Source organism: Dermacentor silvarum, chromosome 3 (genome assembly GCF_013339745.2).
Source record: "Dermacentor silvarum isolate Dsil-2018 chromosome 3, BIME_Dsil_1.4, whole genome shotgun sequence".
Lineage (NCBI taxonomy): Eukaryota > Metazoa > Arthropoda > Arachnida > Ixodida > Ixodidae > Dermacentor > Dermacentor silvarum.
In genome coordinates, this window is record NC_051156.1 from 234,184,834 (window position 1) to 234,199,839 (window position 15,006).

The 15,006-nt window shown below is 46.7% G+C and overlaps 1 protein-coding gene across 1 annotated transcript in view; it reads left to right on the forward strand.

Moving 5' to 3' along the window:
- Positions 1-6,741, forward strand: part of LOC119446876 (F-box/LRR-repeat protein 2) — a 402,862-nt gene extending 396,121 nt beyond the window's left edge. The window contains exons 11-14 of the mRNA XM_037711456.2: positions 190-330; positions 1,265-1,375; positions 3,335-3,382; positions 4,935-6,741. Coding sequence (XP_037567384.1) covers positions 190-330; positions 1,265-1,375; positions 3,335-3,382; positions 4,935-5,017 — 383 coding nt within the window. The 3' untranslated portion in view covers positions 5,018-6,741. The remainder of the gene's footprint in view (positions 1-189; positions 331-1,264; positions 1,376-3,334; positions 3,383-4,934) is intronic.
- Positions 6,742-15,006: the final 8,265 nt, after the last annotated feature.

Consider the following 15,006-nt stretch of genomic DNA (forward strand, 5'->3'; position numbering starts at 1 on the left):
AAAGTATGTTGTATGTAGGACCCGTTGCAATGGTGTGGACTGTACTATACGCATTGTTGTGCTGCCTGTGACCGGTTATGCAGCGAAGTGCATGACATGGCAAAGATTATTTCATCTGTAGAACTGCATGAAAAGTGCAGTGTTTTTATGCAGCTGCCTAACACCATGCCTCAATTTTGTTGTTGACAGGTGTGCTGATTCTCGTTGAACTGTGTCGTGATCTGAGGCTGCTTGACGTCAGTGGCTGTGAGCTTGTGACCAACGCAGCTGTGACTGGTGCCATGGATATCGTAGGCGAGCGGTCAAATGTGCTGACCATTGTCATAGGTGGTAAGTGCACTGTTCTGATTCGCGTGGCTCTTAGTCTTTTGAGGCCTGGTACCTGCACAGTAACAGATTCATTCTGTACAGAATTCGTTATGCAATTTTGCATGAATAATTGCTCAAATTTGGAATATCAAATACCTTTTTATTTTTCTCTACGAAAACTCTTGATAATGCCTACGGACATTAATATACAGTCACCGTCCAATCAACGCCAGAATATTGCTATTTCCGCTCAACTCGGCGGTCAAATTAGCACGCAGTCGTGCAGGCGGAGTCCGAATTATATAGAATGGCGTACCAGCAATTCAGTGTGTTGTTAGAATATGGTAAATACAGAACCCTTTTGTGCTTGTTTGAAATGATTCTGACAGTCTATTTACAAAGGAATCTCATTGATACGATTCTGCATGATACATTTTTCGAGATAATACGTTTTTTGTTGTTTTCCGGGCCAATGCCTTATAGGAGCAATGTATTTCGGATAATACGATTTTTGGATGATACGTTTTATCTTCCGGTTCCCGTGAAGATCGTATCAGCGAGATTCCACTGTAGTTGATGCATGCAGTCTGACTTCGACATGCATGGCGACATTCACCGCGGCCATGCTTGTCAAGTTCTCTTTTATTGAAGGATCTATCGAACATATTATTTGCCTTTGCCTACCCCCCCCCCCCCTTTTTTTTAGAGACTATGAGAGTTGCTAACGCTTATATCATTGCAGTTCTTTTATGTTAGTAAGCTGTGGCTAGACAAAATTTCGCTGGTCAAGAGGAAAGGCACAAAATGGAGCACAGGAATTTGCAAAACAGACAAGAGTTTGGCCCGCATTTGGCTAGCTGGACAGCATTTTGATGCTGCATTTAAAGTACAGATGTTATTGCATTCGCATTTTAACAGTGCTAAGCAAAGTTGTTCCATCCTCACTTATTTTCAGGCACAATTGTGGAACCCAACCATCTTTACCTGGATCCAAAGAGCAAGCTAAAGATTGATCGGCATAACTTTTGCGTAGAACTTTACAGGCCAGACAGGCTGGAACGCATGGGTAAGCAACTGTGTTTTCAGATCTTTCTTTTTTTTTAGGTCAAGGTCAAACAATACAGTCAGAATGGTATGTACGCATCTGCTGTGCAAAATTTTATGTCAATAGCATAAGAGTGATAGTCTGTGTCTTGTTTGAATTTAGGTACTCGAGAGCTCTATTATGATATAATTAAATTTGCAGCACGTGGCATACAGTTAACTAAAGTATTAAATTAATCCCTTCGCTTTCCATAGTAGAAAATGCTCATATTTTAGACAGCCATAGGAAAGATTCTATAAGAATTATACTATTAGGCATTGCCTACTACATTAGATCAGCCTGTGTACAATAACATCATTTTAACCAAGTCAGATTTTCATACTAAGCATTGCTTTAAGTGAACTCCACTGCATAAAGTACAGTCAAACTCATTTATAACGAATGCGATAATTATGCGTAAAGTGTTCGTTATATCTGCAGTTCTCTATGTGGGGACTAGACCTTCATAACATGCGTAAACTAATGGCACAGAAGCTGGCATCTGTAGTTACAATTCCACACCAGTTTGGCTTGATAATTGGATTCTCAGAGTCTTAATTTTTGTTCTAGGCACCTCATTGCACCTAGCCGCAAAGAAAAAAAAAATGAAAAAAAAAACTGATTCATACACAACATCAATCGAAAGCACTAAATCCAGCCTCATAGCTGTTTCAAAATGGCACCTGGTTCCGATCACCTTTCATTTCGAACCTGCGATCGCAGGCTGGGCCCCACTTGTTTTTCTTTTTCCTTTTTTTTTTCTTTTCTTTTTTTTCGAGAGCTTGCCATATACATATTTTGCTACCGTGCATCAGGATTCGAATGGATTTTGGATACGATAGCAAGGCATCCTACTTGGCTGGAAGTGTAAACCACTGCTGCATGTCGTAATTTTTCAAGATCTCATCATTTTGCCGTTAAGGCAGCGCATTAGCCACGCAAGGTAGAGCACACTGAGAGCCATGGAGTTAGTACAAAGTTCGAACGCTAGTACATCACTGCGACTCCTGATCTCCTCATAAAGGCACTTAGTAAACACTAAACCTTTACACCTTTGCATGACAGTGGTAAATTCGTCCGTATTCATGCAGGTTCTGTGTTCAGGTTGTGTGAATATCAACAGCGATGATACAAACATGTGAGTGGGCGTTGCGCGGATTGCACCTGTCAGGAGAGTGAGAATACGTGCAACGGCAACAGCCACAAAAACAAACAAAGCAAGAAGGGGCACTATCACATGATCTCGTACAAATTCGAAATTCGCTGTGGCTTGGAAGAAATAGCTAGTTCTCGTTTCAGCCACCGGTAAACGAAGGCCAGCTTTATCGGCGTCGTTCTCAGAGTTTCTTGCAATAATACCTAGAGGGAAATCTGGTGCCACCTGCTATGCAAGTTTCCCAAGAGGCGCTGTGCCACCTTGAGAATGCTCGCATGTGGTAGCGCGAGGATTTGTCTCGAACGTCGCTTCGCTAAAACGTGGTCATGGCTGCACACATAAAGATTTATTCTAATAACTTCTTTGCATTTTTGCATATTTGCGGTGGTGCAGAGCATGTGTATGTAATGTATGTGTTTGTTTGTAAACTGCCTTTGTTCTTTGTGCTCGCTGCAGTTTGACTGTGAATAAATACCAACTCGCCCAACTTTCAGTTCTTCCGCACGTATATAATTTATTGTTGTCCCCCTGCCTTATATCGGTATGGCAACACATCTACAGGTTATAGATATCCACAGGAGACCCTTTGCTACCTCATCGGAGGCACCCTTTTTTGCTTTTTTTTTTGCATAGACCTAATTGCAAATTATTTCCGTTTTTGCATAACAAATATCGGATATAACAAAGATATTTACATGTCCGACGCAATTTTGTTATATAACGAGGTTCATCTGTGTACTCTTCTTTCTTGTCATCTCATCTTAAACTGCTTGTCCTTCTTTTAGCTTATAATGATGACCATGACTGGGATGCAGATCTGGATGGCTACGAAGGTATGTACGTAACCTTGGTTTGGTATTTTTGTTGTCGTTTATTCTTTAATGACATCAGAAAGAAGCACAAGACTAGTTTTGATGGCTTAAGCCTCCTTTGACAGCACTGGAGAACAGTTGGCACTTCCTCAGGTTTAAAATGTAGGTTGTGGCAAGCATTAGGCAGGAAACTTTGTTGGTGTAGGTAAAAATTAGTTATCAAATACAGTAGACAGCCTTTAAGACAAACATACAGGAACATTGCAAGTTTTTTTTTTTTTGTTATTGGAACTCAGCTCATCAGAAAAAATGCCCTTCTCCCTCTTGCAAATGCGAGCATAAAGTTGCAGAAATTGAAAAACTTGTGAGCAATGTATGAAGGCATAGCATACATTGCTGCGATATGCACAGCTCTTGTAGCACCCATCGCTAGTGTAATATAAAAATGGACAAGTTAATACTGTAGTGTGATATAGTGGCACAGAATACATGGGCTGGCAAGGAAGTGGGCGAATAGATGTGCTTTCCCAACAAAAATTTATTAATAAAGAGAACACTTACATACCCTTTAAGGTGAAAGTGAAAGGCAGTATAACGTTACATGTGTGAATTTTCATACATATGACAAATGGCAGGTACAAAACACTACAGAAGAAAGTTATAGTTCTTGCTTGTCATATGAGGCGCATCATAAACATCTCGAGTGCTGCACCGTAACATCCAAATTTACTTGTTATATATAAATGTTTGTTACTCTTTGTGAAGCTATGTGATAATGAATTTCGCTATCTTAGGAAATCTTGTTGAGGGGACAGCAACCTGGTTAGTGGCCTGTCTGTGTTGCTATCGTTTTTTTTTCTTTCTTTTTTTTCAATTTCTTGTAGTGTCATGTGTACGCAGAGTTCTGCACTTGCAGTTTCATTGTTGCCCTTAACTTTCACTTTGTGTGGTTTATAAGTGGCCCCTTTTTCGATAAAATTTACGTGGGAGTGTCCATTTGTTTGTCTCCTTATTTGCTGGATCATTAATTCACACCACTACTTCATACAGGCTGAATCATAGGTCGGCACACTTAGTCACCAGTGCACTGACTCATACCCGCTGCACACTCATTTCGCAGGTGTGGAATAGATCATTAGTGAATGACAAAGGGTATGAGTGGATATGTGAATATGAATGACAGTGGAAAGTGCCAGTGATTTTTAAGTGGACGTTAGTACGAACGGGATTGAGTGTCAGTTGACATGATTGTGAACAGGAATAACTGCCAGTGAGTTTTAGTGGGCATGGGTGTGAACATGAGTTTTACTATCGGCGAGTGTGACTGGACGTAAGTCCAGTCACACATTTGGGCGAGGGCTGGTGAGCGGGACTGGGTGCAAGTATGAGCAGAACTGGGTGCCAGTAAATGTGAATGGATTAGACTACGAACGCGAGTGAGTGTTTGTGAGTATTAGTGTGCATGAGCATGTCTGCTCCTGCTACATGCTCCTGCTTCCATGGCACAGGGTGCGAAGTGTGTCATTAGTCAAGCAAACAGATAAGCAAGCAACGATCCGCTCCTTGTTGACAGGTGACGGCGAAGCTGAAGCGAGAGCCCATGACTACCTGGAGAATGATGATCCCCTGTATGAGGAAGATTACATCTTGTCGTGATACAGCGTTCTGCAGAGTGGATGACATGCCTGGGCCGACGTAGAGGAGGCGTAGTCTCGCAGCTGTCCAGATGTGCTGTGCTCTCTATCCCTTTTCCACTTTGCTGTCCTCTCCAGTGCCACCCACCTAAAGCATTTTGTGTGCCTCCTCCCTTCATCGCATAGAATGGCTTCGACACAGTGTAAATAGCTTGAGAAAGGGCGTTTGTTTGCACATCTCTACATTTTCCCAGGCACATAATGCTTCTGAGTTTGTCTTCTCTTCAGTTGTAGAAGTTGAAAGCAATCCCAGTGTCTGCAGTCAAGTGCCGGCCTTTTATTTCCCCCCTTGATTGTTTGCCAGGAAAACAAGTTTGTGATATAGGTTTAGGCTTTTGAATAGGATTAGCACTGTTGGGGGACTTTTGCTGTTTTTTGAGTGGTGGACAGTGTACGATGAAGTGTGAGGACCTAGGAGTTTGTTGTAACTTTATTGTGCCAGTGTGAGCAGAACAGTTGTCGTGTGTTGTGTTAGCAAGAAAAAGGTTCCTTGTTGCTTCTTACAATTTTCAGAATAAATTATGTGGCGGGAAAGTTTACTTTTATAAGATGTTGCTAGGAAGGCTGCATTTTTGCTCTTGTTTAGGAGGAATGATTAAGGGAAAAGGGGTCAGAATGATTTATATTTGAATTTTCCCTGTCTTCTCTTTTCAACAAAAGGCACAGTTGCTGCTGGTATTGAGCCATTGAACAGAGTCTTCACGTTCAAGCTGTTATGTGCCCACTTTGGAATGTTGTTGCAATTGGTTATGAAGCTGTCCTGCCTCGCCATCCATCTGTGCAGGGGGACAGCATTAGAGCTGTTACATAATCAAATTTACCAAGTTACGTGTGTTCAGGTTATTAGGACATGTGATTTCAAAGTGAGGACATTAATCTATGTCTCTAATTTTTCAGGATGCAGCTAAGCTGTGTGCTTGTTTCCTATGTCACCTGCTTCAATATTAGCAAGCCAAAACTACGCTCACTGTCTTCTGATGCAATCTCTCCCATGGCAAAACACAACCATGATGTGTTTACTTTCCGCAATATATATATAAATGCGTGGTGCTTTCTAGGATTGTTATATGTATATCACTGTTTTCATTTGCTTCCTAGAGCTTTTCACCTACCATTTGTCAGATTGTCCCGTTCCACAATAGCACCTGATATATTGCCACATATTTTCTGGAAGAGCACTGGCTAAAGTGGTGCATATTTACTGTGACGTAAAAGTGACTGCTTGAAGTGCACTGTTAATAGCCCACATTCATTGGTGATTGCAGACATTTGGAAATCTTGCGGTTCTTTTTCCTTTCACAAAGATTGCCGGAAGTAGGAAACCTCGCTTGGATCTTGTTGCAGAGGGCACGGATGCAAATGCCAAAGCCTAGGGAAACATGCATAGATGAAAAGAACCCTCCAAACACATCACACTTTCTCACACAGCTTCATTTAAGAGTGCAGCACAACAAATGGCTTTTTCGAGTGTTTGTGGAACGCTGATGTCTGCATTTCCAGACTGTGCTTTTTTTGTTGTGGGTCTGATGTCTGGCTACCACCTGTGTGGTGGTAGCCGCTGTTGAGAAGAGTTGTTGACTGCTGTACACAATGCTCTATTTTTCTCTCTCCTTGTTGTTTGCAGCAGCTGCGAATAGAAGAAAAGTATAATGAGTAAAGGTGGGCGGCTTGCCCATTCTTTGTTGATGTGCTTGCGTCCCGTTTTCTTGCAGCCGAGAGTGGACCCTTTAATTTTCGGTCCATGGGTGCTGCTTTGTACAAAGCACGGCGAGGTTATATATTGGAATCATTTTCTGAGATGGTGGTGTCGTACTGGAAGAGAGCATTGGTTGGTTGGCGATTCATTGGCGAGGTTTGTGATCCCAAAGCAATACCCACATTTTAAAAGATGCCATTGTGAATGGCTGCAGATTGATTCTGACCACCTGGGGTTTTACATATATATGACATGTTTATCTTAGCACATAAGCATTCTTGCTTTTTTGCCCACACAAACTGAAGTCTCTGCAGCTGAGGACTCGACGCACAAGTTTGTGCTCAGTAGAAAACACTATAAATTGAAGCTTTGATCGGTTGTGTGTCGATGGAGCAGCCACCTATCACTTGTGTAAAACAAACCTGGTAGTACAGTAGTACAATGAAATCTCCTTGCTGGTGGCGAAACATTGTATGCTTAGAGTTCAGCGCATTTCCGTTTGTTTGTTTGCTTGATATTGCAAAAGAATTTAGTGTACTTTATTTGTTTTATCTTGGTGCCAAAGGGGAGGGAGGGGCTTCTTTTTTTTTTCGGCAGCCACTTTACTCACATGGAAGCTTACCAGCATTACCAGCATTGCTACTGCAATGGCGTCAATCTGCCCCTGTCTGCTTTGGTGTTCGTGTCCATCAGTGCACAAAACAGATGAGCCCGCAAAAGATTGAAGCAGCGAGTTTACCAACTCCCTAACAGTGCAACAATAACAGATTTAAGAATTTTGTACACGCACACTACAGGTAAGACAAGAAGAAACAGGCTGGTGCTGCCCTGAGCTCTGTCGGAGATGATCGTCCTTCTTTCACGGCTTTGTTCTACAAGCCTCCTCGAATCCCACATGGAATGTGAAGGGGTGAGCAAGGTGAATGGGATCACCTTTAGAGGATTCTTCACTTCGGGCCAAACTCCGATGTCGGCTATTCAAATACATTTAAAACACAGAAATGCTTTTGTGAGAGAAATCCTGGACGAATGAATCAAATTTGCTGCATGTTTACGAGAAAGTTATAGCGACAGTAGGAAGCAGAATTTTCATGTAGGGCCTGGCTATAGACATTTCCGCAAATTGGGAACCTTAAAAAAAATGAATGCCCGAAGTTTACAATTTCGTACCTCTGCACCAAAAACGGATATCGTAGTTCTGTAAACTGAGGACAAATTCAATATATAAATTTACAGCTTGTGTGAAACAGCCGCAATGTTTGCGAGAGTTTTGCAAGAGTCCTACTCACAAGTTGGTGGTTTATATTCTGGAGTGGCGTTAATATATAACTTTTGTCCGCTCTATATTTATTATTAGGTGCAGTTTGTGTATTTGTAATCGTTAATTACTTAAAGTTGTGAACTTGGTATTTAAGTTTTTTTTTCCAGTTTTGCTATGTTCACCGTTTTCTGAACAAGAATTGACGGTACAAATAAAACACACCTGCTTTCTTAGATCAAACCGTCATCAAATTCAGTGTAGTGGATACCAATTACAGTGCACTAGATATGGGGAGTGCCCGGAGTGGCAGGAAGTGGGTCCAGCGCGGGCTTCCCGCTGAGGCTTTCTTTATTGGCCGGCTGGACGCTTGTTGCATCGGAGACCTTACCGCAGCTGCATGGAGCCTTGACAGGCGACTCGCTTTGCTGCATCTAGTTTTGATGCTCGGTGGCGGAAACAGTGATTTTATTTCCTACCAATCTGTAGTCAAAATTGACAGTCACTTTAGCATACACATTCGAATGCGTTGCTACTTCTTATTGCTTTTTTCTTCCAGCCAAAGGTCGCGGGTTCGAGTGCATTAATGGACGCTACCTTAATTACCTGTGCCTTAATTAACCTAGCCCTAATTAACACCAAATGTCGTGGGTTCGACTCCCACCGAAGGTCGTGGGTTCGAGTGCCTGAATCTTAAAACGATGACGATGGTGACCCGCTTACCATCAAAATTGTTGCATGAGCGTTGCTTGCTTGACCGGCACACCATGAGAATTGTTGCGCGACCATTTACATATAATACAGGATGCCGGGTCGGTGTAGTAAGTGAATTACTACACCGAGTCGTCATCGTGTACGATTTCGCTTCGGCGGCACGGTTTTCCCTTAAGAACGTTGAAGGTCGACTGAACGATGAGACATACATAAGGCTTTCACCTTAATAAAATGGAGAAAGAGCGACGGAAACGATGCAAACGACGCAACAACGACAGTGCGTCGAGCAGACGGCAGCTACGCAGCCCGTGAGCTCGCCTCTACCAATGGGCGCTGCCGAATTAGCCGGAGCTTCAGGATGAGTAAAGCCCCCAGGGGCTTTAAGGATGAGTAAAACAAATTTGAGGACGCTTAAGCTTCGCCTTTAAGAGTAGAACGCGATAGCGTTATCGGGACCCGTTCACATCGCATCGTTCGCATACGGCAAGTAGGCTTCATTCACTGCAACGCTGAACGTGGGAAAGCCAGCTTACAAAGACCAAGCTTACACCGATCCCCTTAAAGTCGGCTTCACTTTTAAACTGAAATGCATTGCTGGAAAGACGCTTTTCCAGGGGCAATATAAGTGGTCATATCAAAATGTAAAGGCCCTAGCACCTTTTTTATTATTTTATTGTTTTCTATTGCCCCGACGCGCGCAGGTCTGGTAGAAATGCTGGTAAAGGGGTTTGTGTTCGAGTTTCCTCGTAGCAGAATTAGATTTTCTCGTACATTCAAATTACAATCCGACGCCGATTGGTAAACAATTCGACGGCGAATCCGACGCCGAATGGTGAAATCATACTTTACCATTTTCTGACGTATTTCACTGTGAGAAATTAATTTTTGACATCATCAGCATTGGCTCGAGCGTCGTCATCTTCCGCAGCTTAAACCGCAGCTGGCTCGTTGGCGCCCCTCGGTTTGCGCTCGTGCCACTGCTCTCATGTTCGTCGTCTGCTTCCACAGCTGGCTGCGTTGCCGCTAACCATTCCAGCGTCGAATTTCACTTCTCTTCTATCGTCGTAATGGGGAGGTCGCGTTTACAGGGGGTATGACCCATTGCTTAAGGGGTATGAGCGATTCATTGTCTTACGTAATGGGCGGATTTAATTTTCAAACAATTTTGTGGAAATCCATCCAGAATGAACGCGCTCGGGAAAGGGCTCGTCGTCGACGTGCCGATTCTAGCGCGAGTTTAGGGATCGTGATGTTGAGGCCAAACGTCAGCGTCGTCTTGCCCTCCAGGAACCGGACAACGGTGGGGTACGCCTCGGCAACGCTAGTGCCAACTTCCCCGGTGTGACGGCCAGGTTCCAACGCGAGTTTGTGAACCGGAACTTCGGAGCCAGCTGCAGTGCGTGTGACCTGGTGTGTTTCGAGCACAACGTGGTACTCGTCAGTGCAATTAGTTCGGAGGAACACCGAAGACTCTACAAGCTTCGCTTACCCCCATTTCATCAACAGTGGAGGGCTCTTGATTTCTTAGCATCACCCAAGGCGTCCGCTGGACCCACTTCCCCATTCTAGTACGCTCTAATACCGATCAAAGAGATTTCACCGTTCCGGTCGCAGCCGGCGTAACGGTATCCCAATTGTGCTCACGCCTGCGCACAAACGGCTGGCGAGTCCTGAAATGAGGCACCCGTGGCAAATCCCAGCTTCATATCGTCACGTATGCACGTACCAGTAGCATAAATTGAACATGCGAAAAGGAAATAATTGATCAGAACGCCTGTTACGCTTTTACATGGAAGTGCGACGTGAAGTACACTCGTTTTTTTATTGCGATAGCAATTATATGGACACTTAATTCAACCGGATTTCTGCCGTCGCCGTGAGGTTCCCTATAGATAAAATCTTCGCCGCGCGCCGTATGCCCGAGCGGAAGCGTGCGGGGACGCGCGCTATCACGGAGAGCAAACGCACTCAATCACCCACGCGCAAGCAAGGAAGCGGGAAGCCAGCGCCGGAGAGAGCGCGGGGGGGGGGGGGGGCACTTCTACTCTGCCAACAACCGCGCTCGTCGCTCGCTCGCCCGCACCGTCTCTTATCTCCACACGGCTCTGACCTTTATGCGCCGTGCATTCGCCGCTCAGTTTCCGTTGAAGCGATAGACCGCACGTACCTTCGCCCGCGGCGGCGTATGCGCTCGCTGCCAGCGTTTTGACAGTCGTTGTCTCCAGTCATTCAGTGTCATCTATTCATGTTTGTTTGTGCGCGCTTACACCACGCTTGTTCATTCAGTTAGTAATAGTCGGGCCACATTTTCCAACGCACGCTACACATGCAATGCTGCCCGGATCGGCAGTGCAGCACTACAGGTGTGTCCCTTCGCACGCGCTGCCCACGGGAAGCGCTTCTCATCAACACCACCGTTTCACACGCGTCTTCTCGTGGTCATCGAGTCTCTCTTCATGTCGGTCTACTTACGCCGCAGCACACCTGCTTACTTAATCAGCTCATGTTTACTACAATTCATATTGCTACCAAAGCCGCTCACCTTACTTCGTATGACATTACTGCGTTGCTATCGCATTCATTGCTTCGCCCTTAGGGCGAAACTGTGACATTTCTTAAAAAATTTATTTAGAAACAACAAGCACTGGAATAGTTTCGGAATCGTTCGCGTTTGAATTTATGCTAGTAATACACTCGATATATTGCGAATGCCTGGCCTTTTGTAACCTTTGGTGCCTTCGACGTTTCTCCAATGCTGCCCGCGCATGTGTGCGTAGCTGGACAAGACGCATCAGGAAAGCTGGCTTCCTTAGCGTAAGAGACCTTGCAAGGTGAAGCTCTACTCCCTTAAATTCGTTCGTTCCGTGAGAAATGTTCGAGCATTTTGCAGCGAAGCTGTACATGACTGCCCCGGAAATTTTTCTGTGTCCGTGCGTGTACACCGTCGCGTCGACAAAGCAAAATTTTTGTCTCCAGAGCAGTGTTTTAGTACACGTTCCTCTAAAGCAGGAACGAAAGCTCGTTCCTCGTTCCTTCCCAATCTTGGAACGAGTTCCCGTTACAAGTTACTTTAATGCGAAAGGAACGCGTTCCGTTACACTTCGAACATTGGAACGTGTCGTTACATAAACGTTACATCTGATGTGTCGGATAATCGTCAGGTGAAAAATATGTCGCAGTTTCACCCGGAAGGCGAAGCATTAATTGCGATAACAAATTAGTAGAGAGCTACACGGAGTAAGGATAGTAGTTTTATCAGCTGTATAAACTTGGACATGCAGCAGCACCAGCAACGCACAGAACTGTTGTCGATGCCGTCGGCGTTTTGCCCGCGTTCGCACCGAACGCGCGCAGAGTTGGTGACTGTTGCCGGTGCCTCTGGGGCGCCTACCGTCGCGCCTCTAACCTAAGCTGCTTCGAATTATCGCGCGCGGAGCCGCAGGTGTTGTCATTCGTTGCGCAATCCGGAGAGGAGAGGAGGAATGCCGAGAGAAGAGTAGATGAGACAAGGAGAGGAGGGGAAGGAGGATGCGCATGCGCAGTAGGGGTGTGGACGCCGCACGGCGGATGGAAGGAGCCAGGGAGTGACATAGCCCCGACCATAAGCTGCTTCGCATCTAAAACGCCCATATATATCGTGCATTGGGTGCATCTTAAAGAACCCCAGGGGTTCTAAATTAATCCGCGGAGCCCCCCACTGCAGCGTGCCTCAAAACCATATCGTTGTTTTGGCACGTAACTCCCCAGAATTTGATTTTAAGGCGAAAGCCTTAGATCTCTATGTTTCAAGGTCTCGTTTTGAGGTAGAGAAAGTCACGTGACCCAAGGAAGGCCAGAATCGAACCAAAGCATGTCCAGCCGTGTATAAGAGATGATTAATAATTAGCAAAATTATTTAATGAATGATTAGTGATTGGGGATTAAGGTGGATTAAGGAGGATTAATATGAATAATGTGGATAAGGGAGGATTAAGGCGAATTACAGCAGGCTTTACAAGGCTTTCGCCTTCGCCTCTCTGCGATAGTTAAGGACACCTGGGGCTTTTTTCACCAATCTCGATCTTGTCTTTTCCTTCATATACGTGCACTGTAATATTTTCCCTTGTTACTTCGTACATTAATGCCAATCTTGGCCTTCACGAGTATAGTTTCTGCACCATGGTACGTAGTAGATCTGCGCATTTATATATTTCCGAGATGTCCAAGTATTGGCCCAACGCCCTTATTCACCACAAAACAGGTCGAAAGTTTCCTTGCCAGGTGGTGTTGCCTTGCCGCCATTCCTTTCCGCCATTCTTGCTTACGCTCCACTACGTTGTTCGTGGCCGCGAGCCCGCGCGCTTCACGAGACAAAGTGCAACCTCGGTTCTGACAGCACTATAGCTCGGTGGCCGTTCATGGATGCGACAGGAGCGGACCCGCAGGCCGAACAGAACCCGAAGCAGGCGGCACGAAGTCAAGGTGACGCCGATGCCTTGCACGAGTCGCTGCCGCGGAACATCTCGACCGTCGCGTTCGTCATGACGGAGACCCATGCCCTCGCTCTCTTAGCCCTGGCGGCCATAGCCTCTCTGCTCTTTGACGCCCTGCGGAAGCAACGCCTCGAAGAAAGCATTGGGCGACGCCAGGCGCGTTCCTACCTGTCCAAGGCGGGAAACGCCAGCGTCGACCCGTGCGACGACTTTCACGAGCACGTCTGCGGAGGCTGGAACGAGAACATGGACGAGTGGAGCTTCTCGAAGGAAGTTCAGGCTGCAGAGAAACAGCACAAGGCAATGGCCCTCCTCCGCTACCCAGCAATGCCCCGGCAAGGCTCCAGAACTTTCTCGATGCTCTCGGCGCTGTTCAAGTCGTGTCACCAGGAGCTTCGCGTCAAGCACAATTTTCCCTACTTTGCAAGCGCGATGCTGCAGGCGTCGAACATTACGTTGGGAACCTTGCGAAACACGAGTGGCGTTGGTAGCTGGCTCAAGACCGCGGTCGCCATGAGTGTGGTTCTGGGTCTCGACCCACTCTTCGCGTTGACCGCCGAGTCGCGCGGCGTGCGGTACATGCTGTCACCAGCGTTCCGTCTCGACACAACATGGAGTGAGAAATTCGCCGTCAACAGCATGCAGGCTGGCGGGTTGCCCCGCCACGACCTCGTAGCAGCATTCGACCTGCAGGAGCGTATCGCCCGCCAGAAGCTGAGCGACGTTCAGTGGGAGGCTGCTACTGCCATAGGGCTAGCGAAAGACGTGTTCCCGCGTGTAGGAGTCGGAGCTCTGGAGGACTGGCTGCGTGCTGTCAACGCCTACGTCAACGTAAGCGTGACGCGGACAACGCCGGTCGGCATTTGGTACCTGGACACGTTGTCCGCCATACTGAGGGCATTCTTCGCAGTAAGCGACGCTACCAGGGCTGCATTCATGTACATGCACATCCTCGAACGCGCGTTGGACTACGCAGACGCGTCCCGCCTGCCCTACTACGACCGGCTCGCCTTCTGCGTGGACGAGTTGAATACGGAGAGCTTGCGCCCCGCGTTAAAGGCTTTTGCACTGCACTCGCTGGCGTCTCGCGATGCACTCAGCGCCGCGCACGACATGTACTCGGTCATCTCGTCGAAGACGGTGTCGGCTCTTTCGAGGCTTCGTCACTTGGACAGGAATCAACTCGCCGCCGTTCGCGACGCGCTCACGAGGATCGTCAGGAGGAGCGTGCTAGACGGCGTCGTGATGTCGGCGTCTGTTTTGGACGAAGCTTACCACGAGTACCCGGCTACGCCGAACCTGTACAGCGGTATTTCTATTGGCAGGGTTATCCCTTATAAGGGAAAGGAGATGGGTCGTCGAGCCGCTTGTCTCACTTTGTTCTGGAATTCGCTGGCGTTCTTCGATGACGACAGACTCTGCCTTCTTCTGGAGGGCCTTGTCCCGCCCCTGTTCTATGCCGGTGCCGGAGACGACGTCAACTACGGGTCGCTGGGATTCCTCATCGCGCTGGCCCTCGCCGAGGAACTGCTAGAGCAGCTCGGGTCCGGCTCTGCGCAGCAGCAGTTGGCTCTGCAGACACTCGAGAAGGAGGCGGCGCGCTGCTTTCCCGAACAGAAAACGCACGCCACGCACAGCGCCGCAGTGGCTTTGGCTATGGCGGCTGCCTTCGGGGCGTTCACGTCATCACAAGCCGGCCGCGACAGTCGCGACGGTCGAAGTTCGTATCGAGCGGAGCAGCGGCGCATGTTCTTCAAGCGAGCGTGCCTCGTTACATGCTCGCTAACGTACTTCACCGTCAACAGGAAATC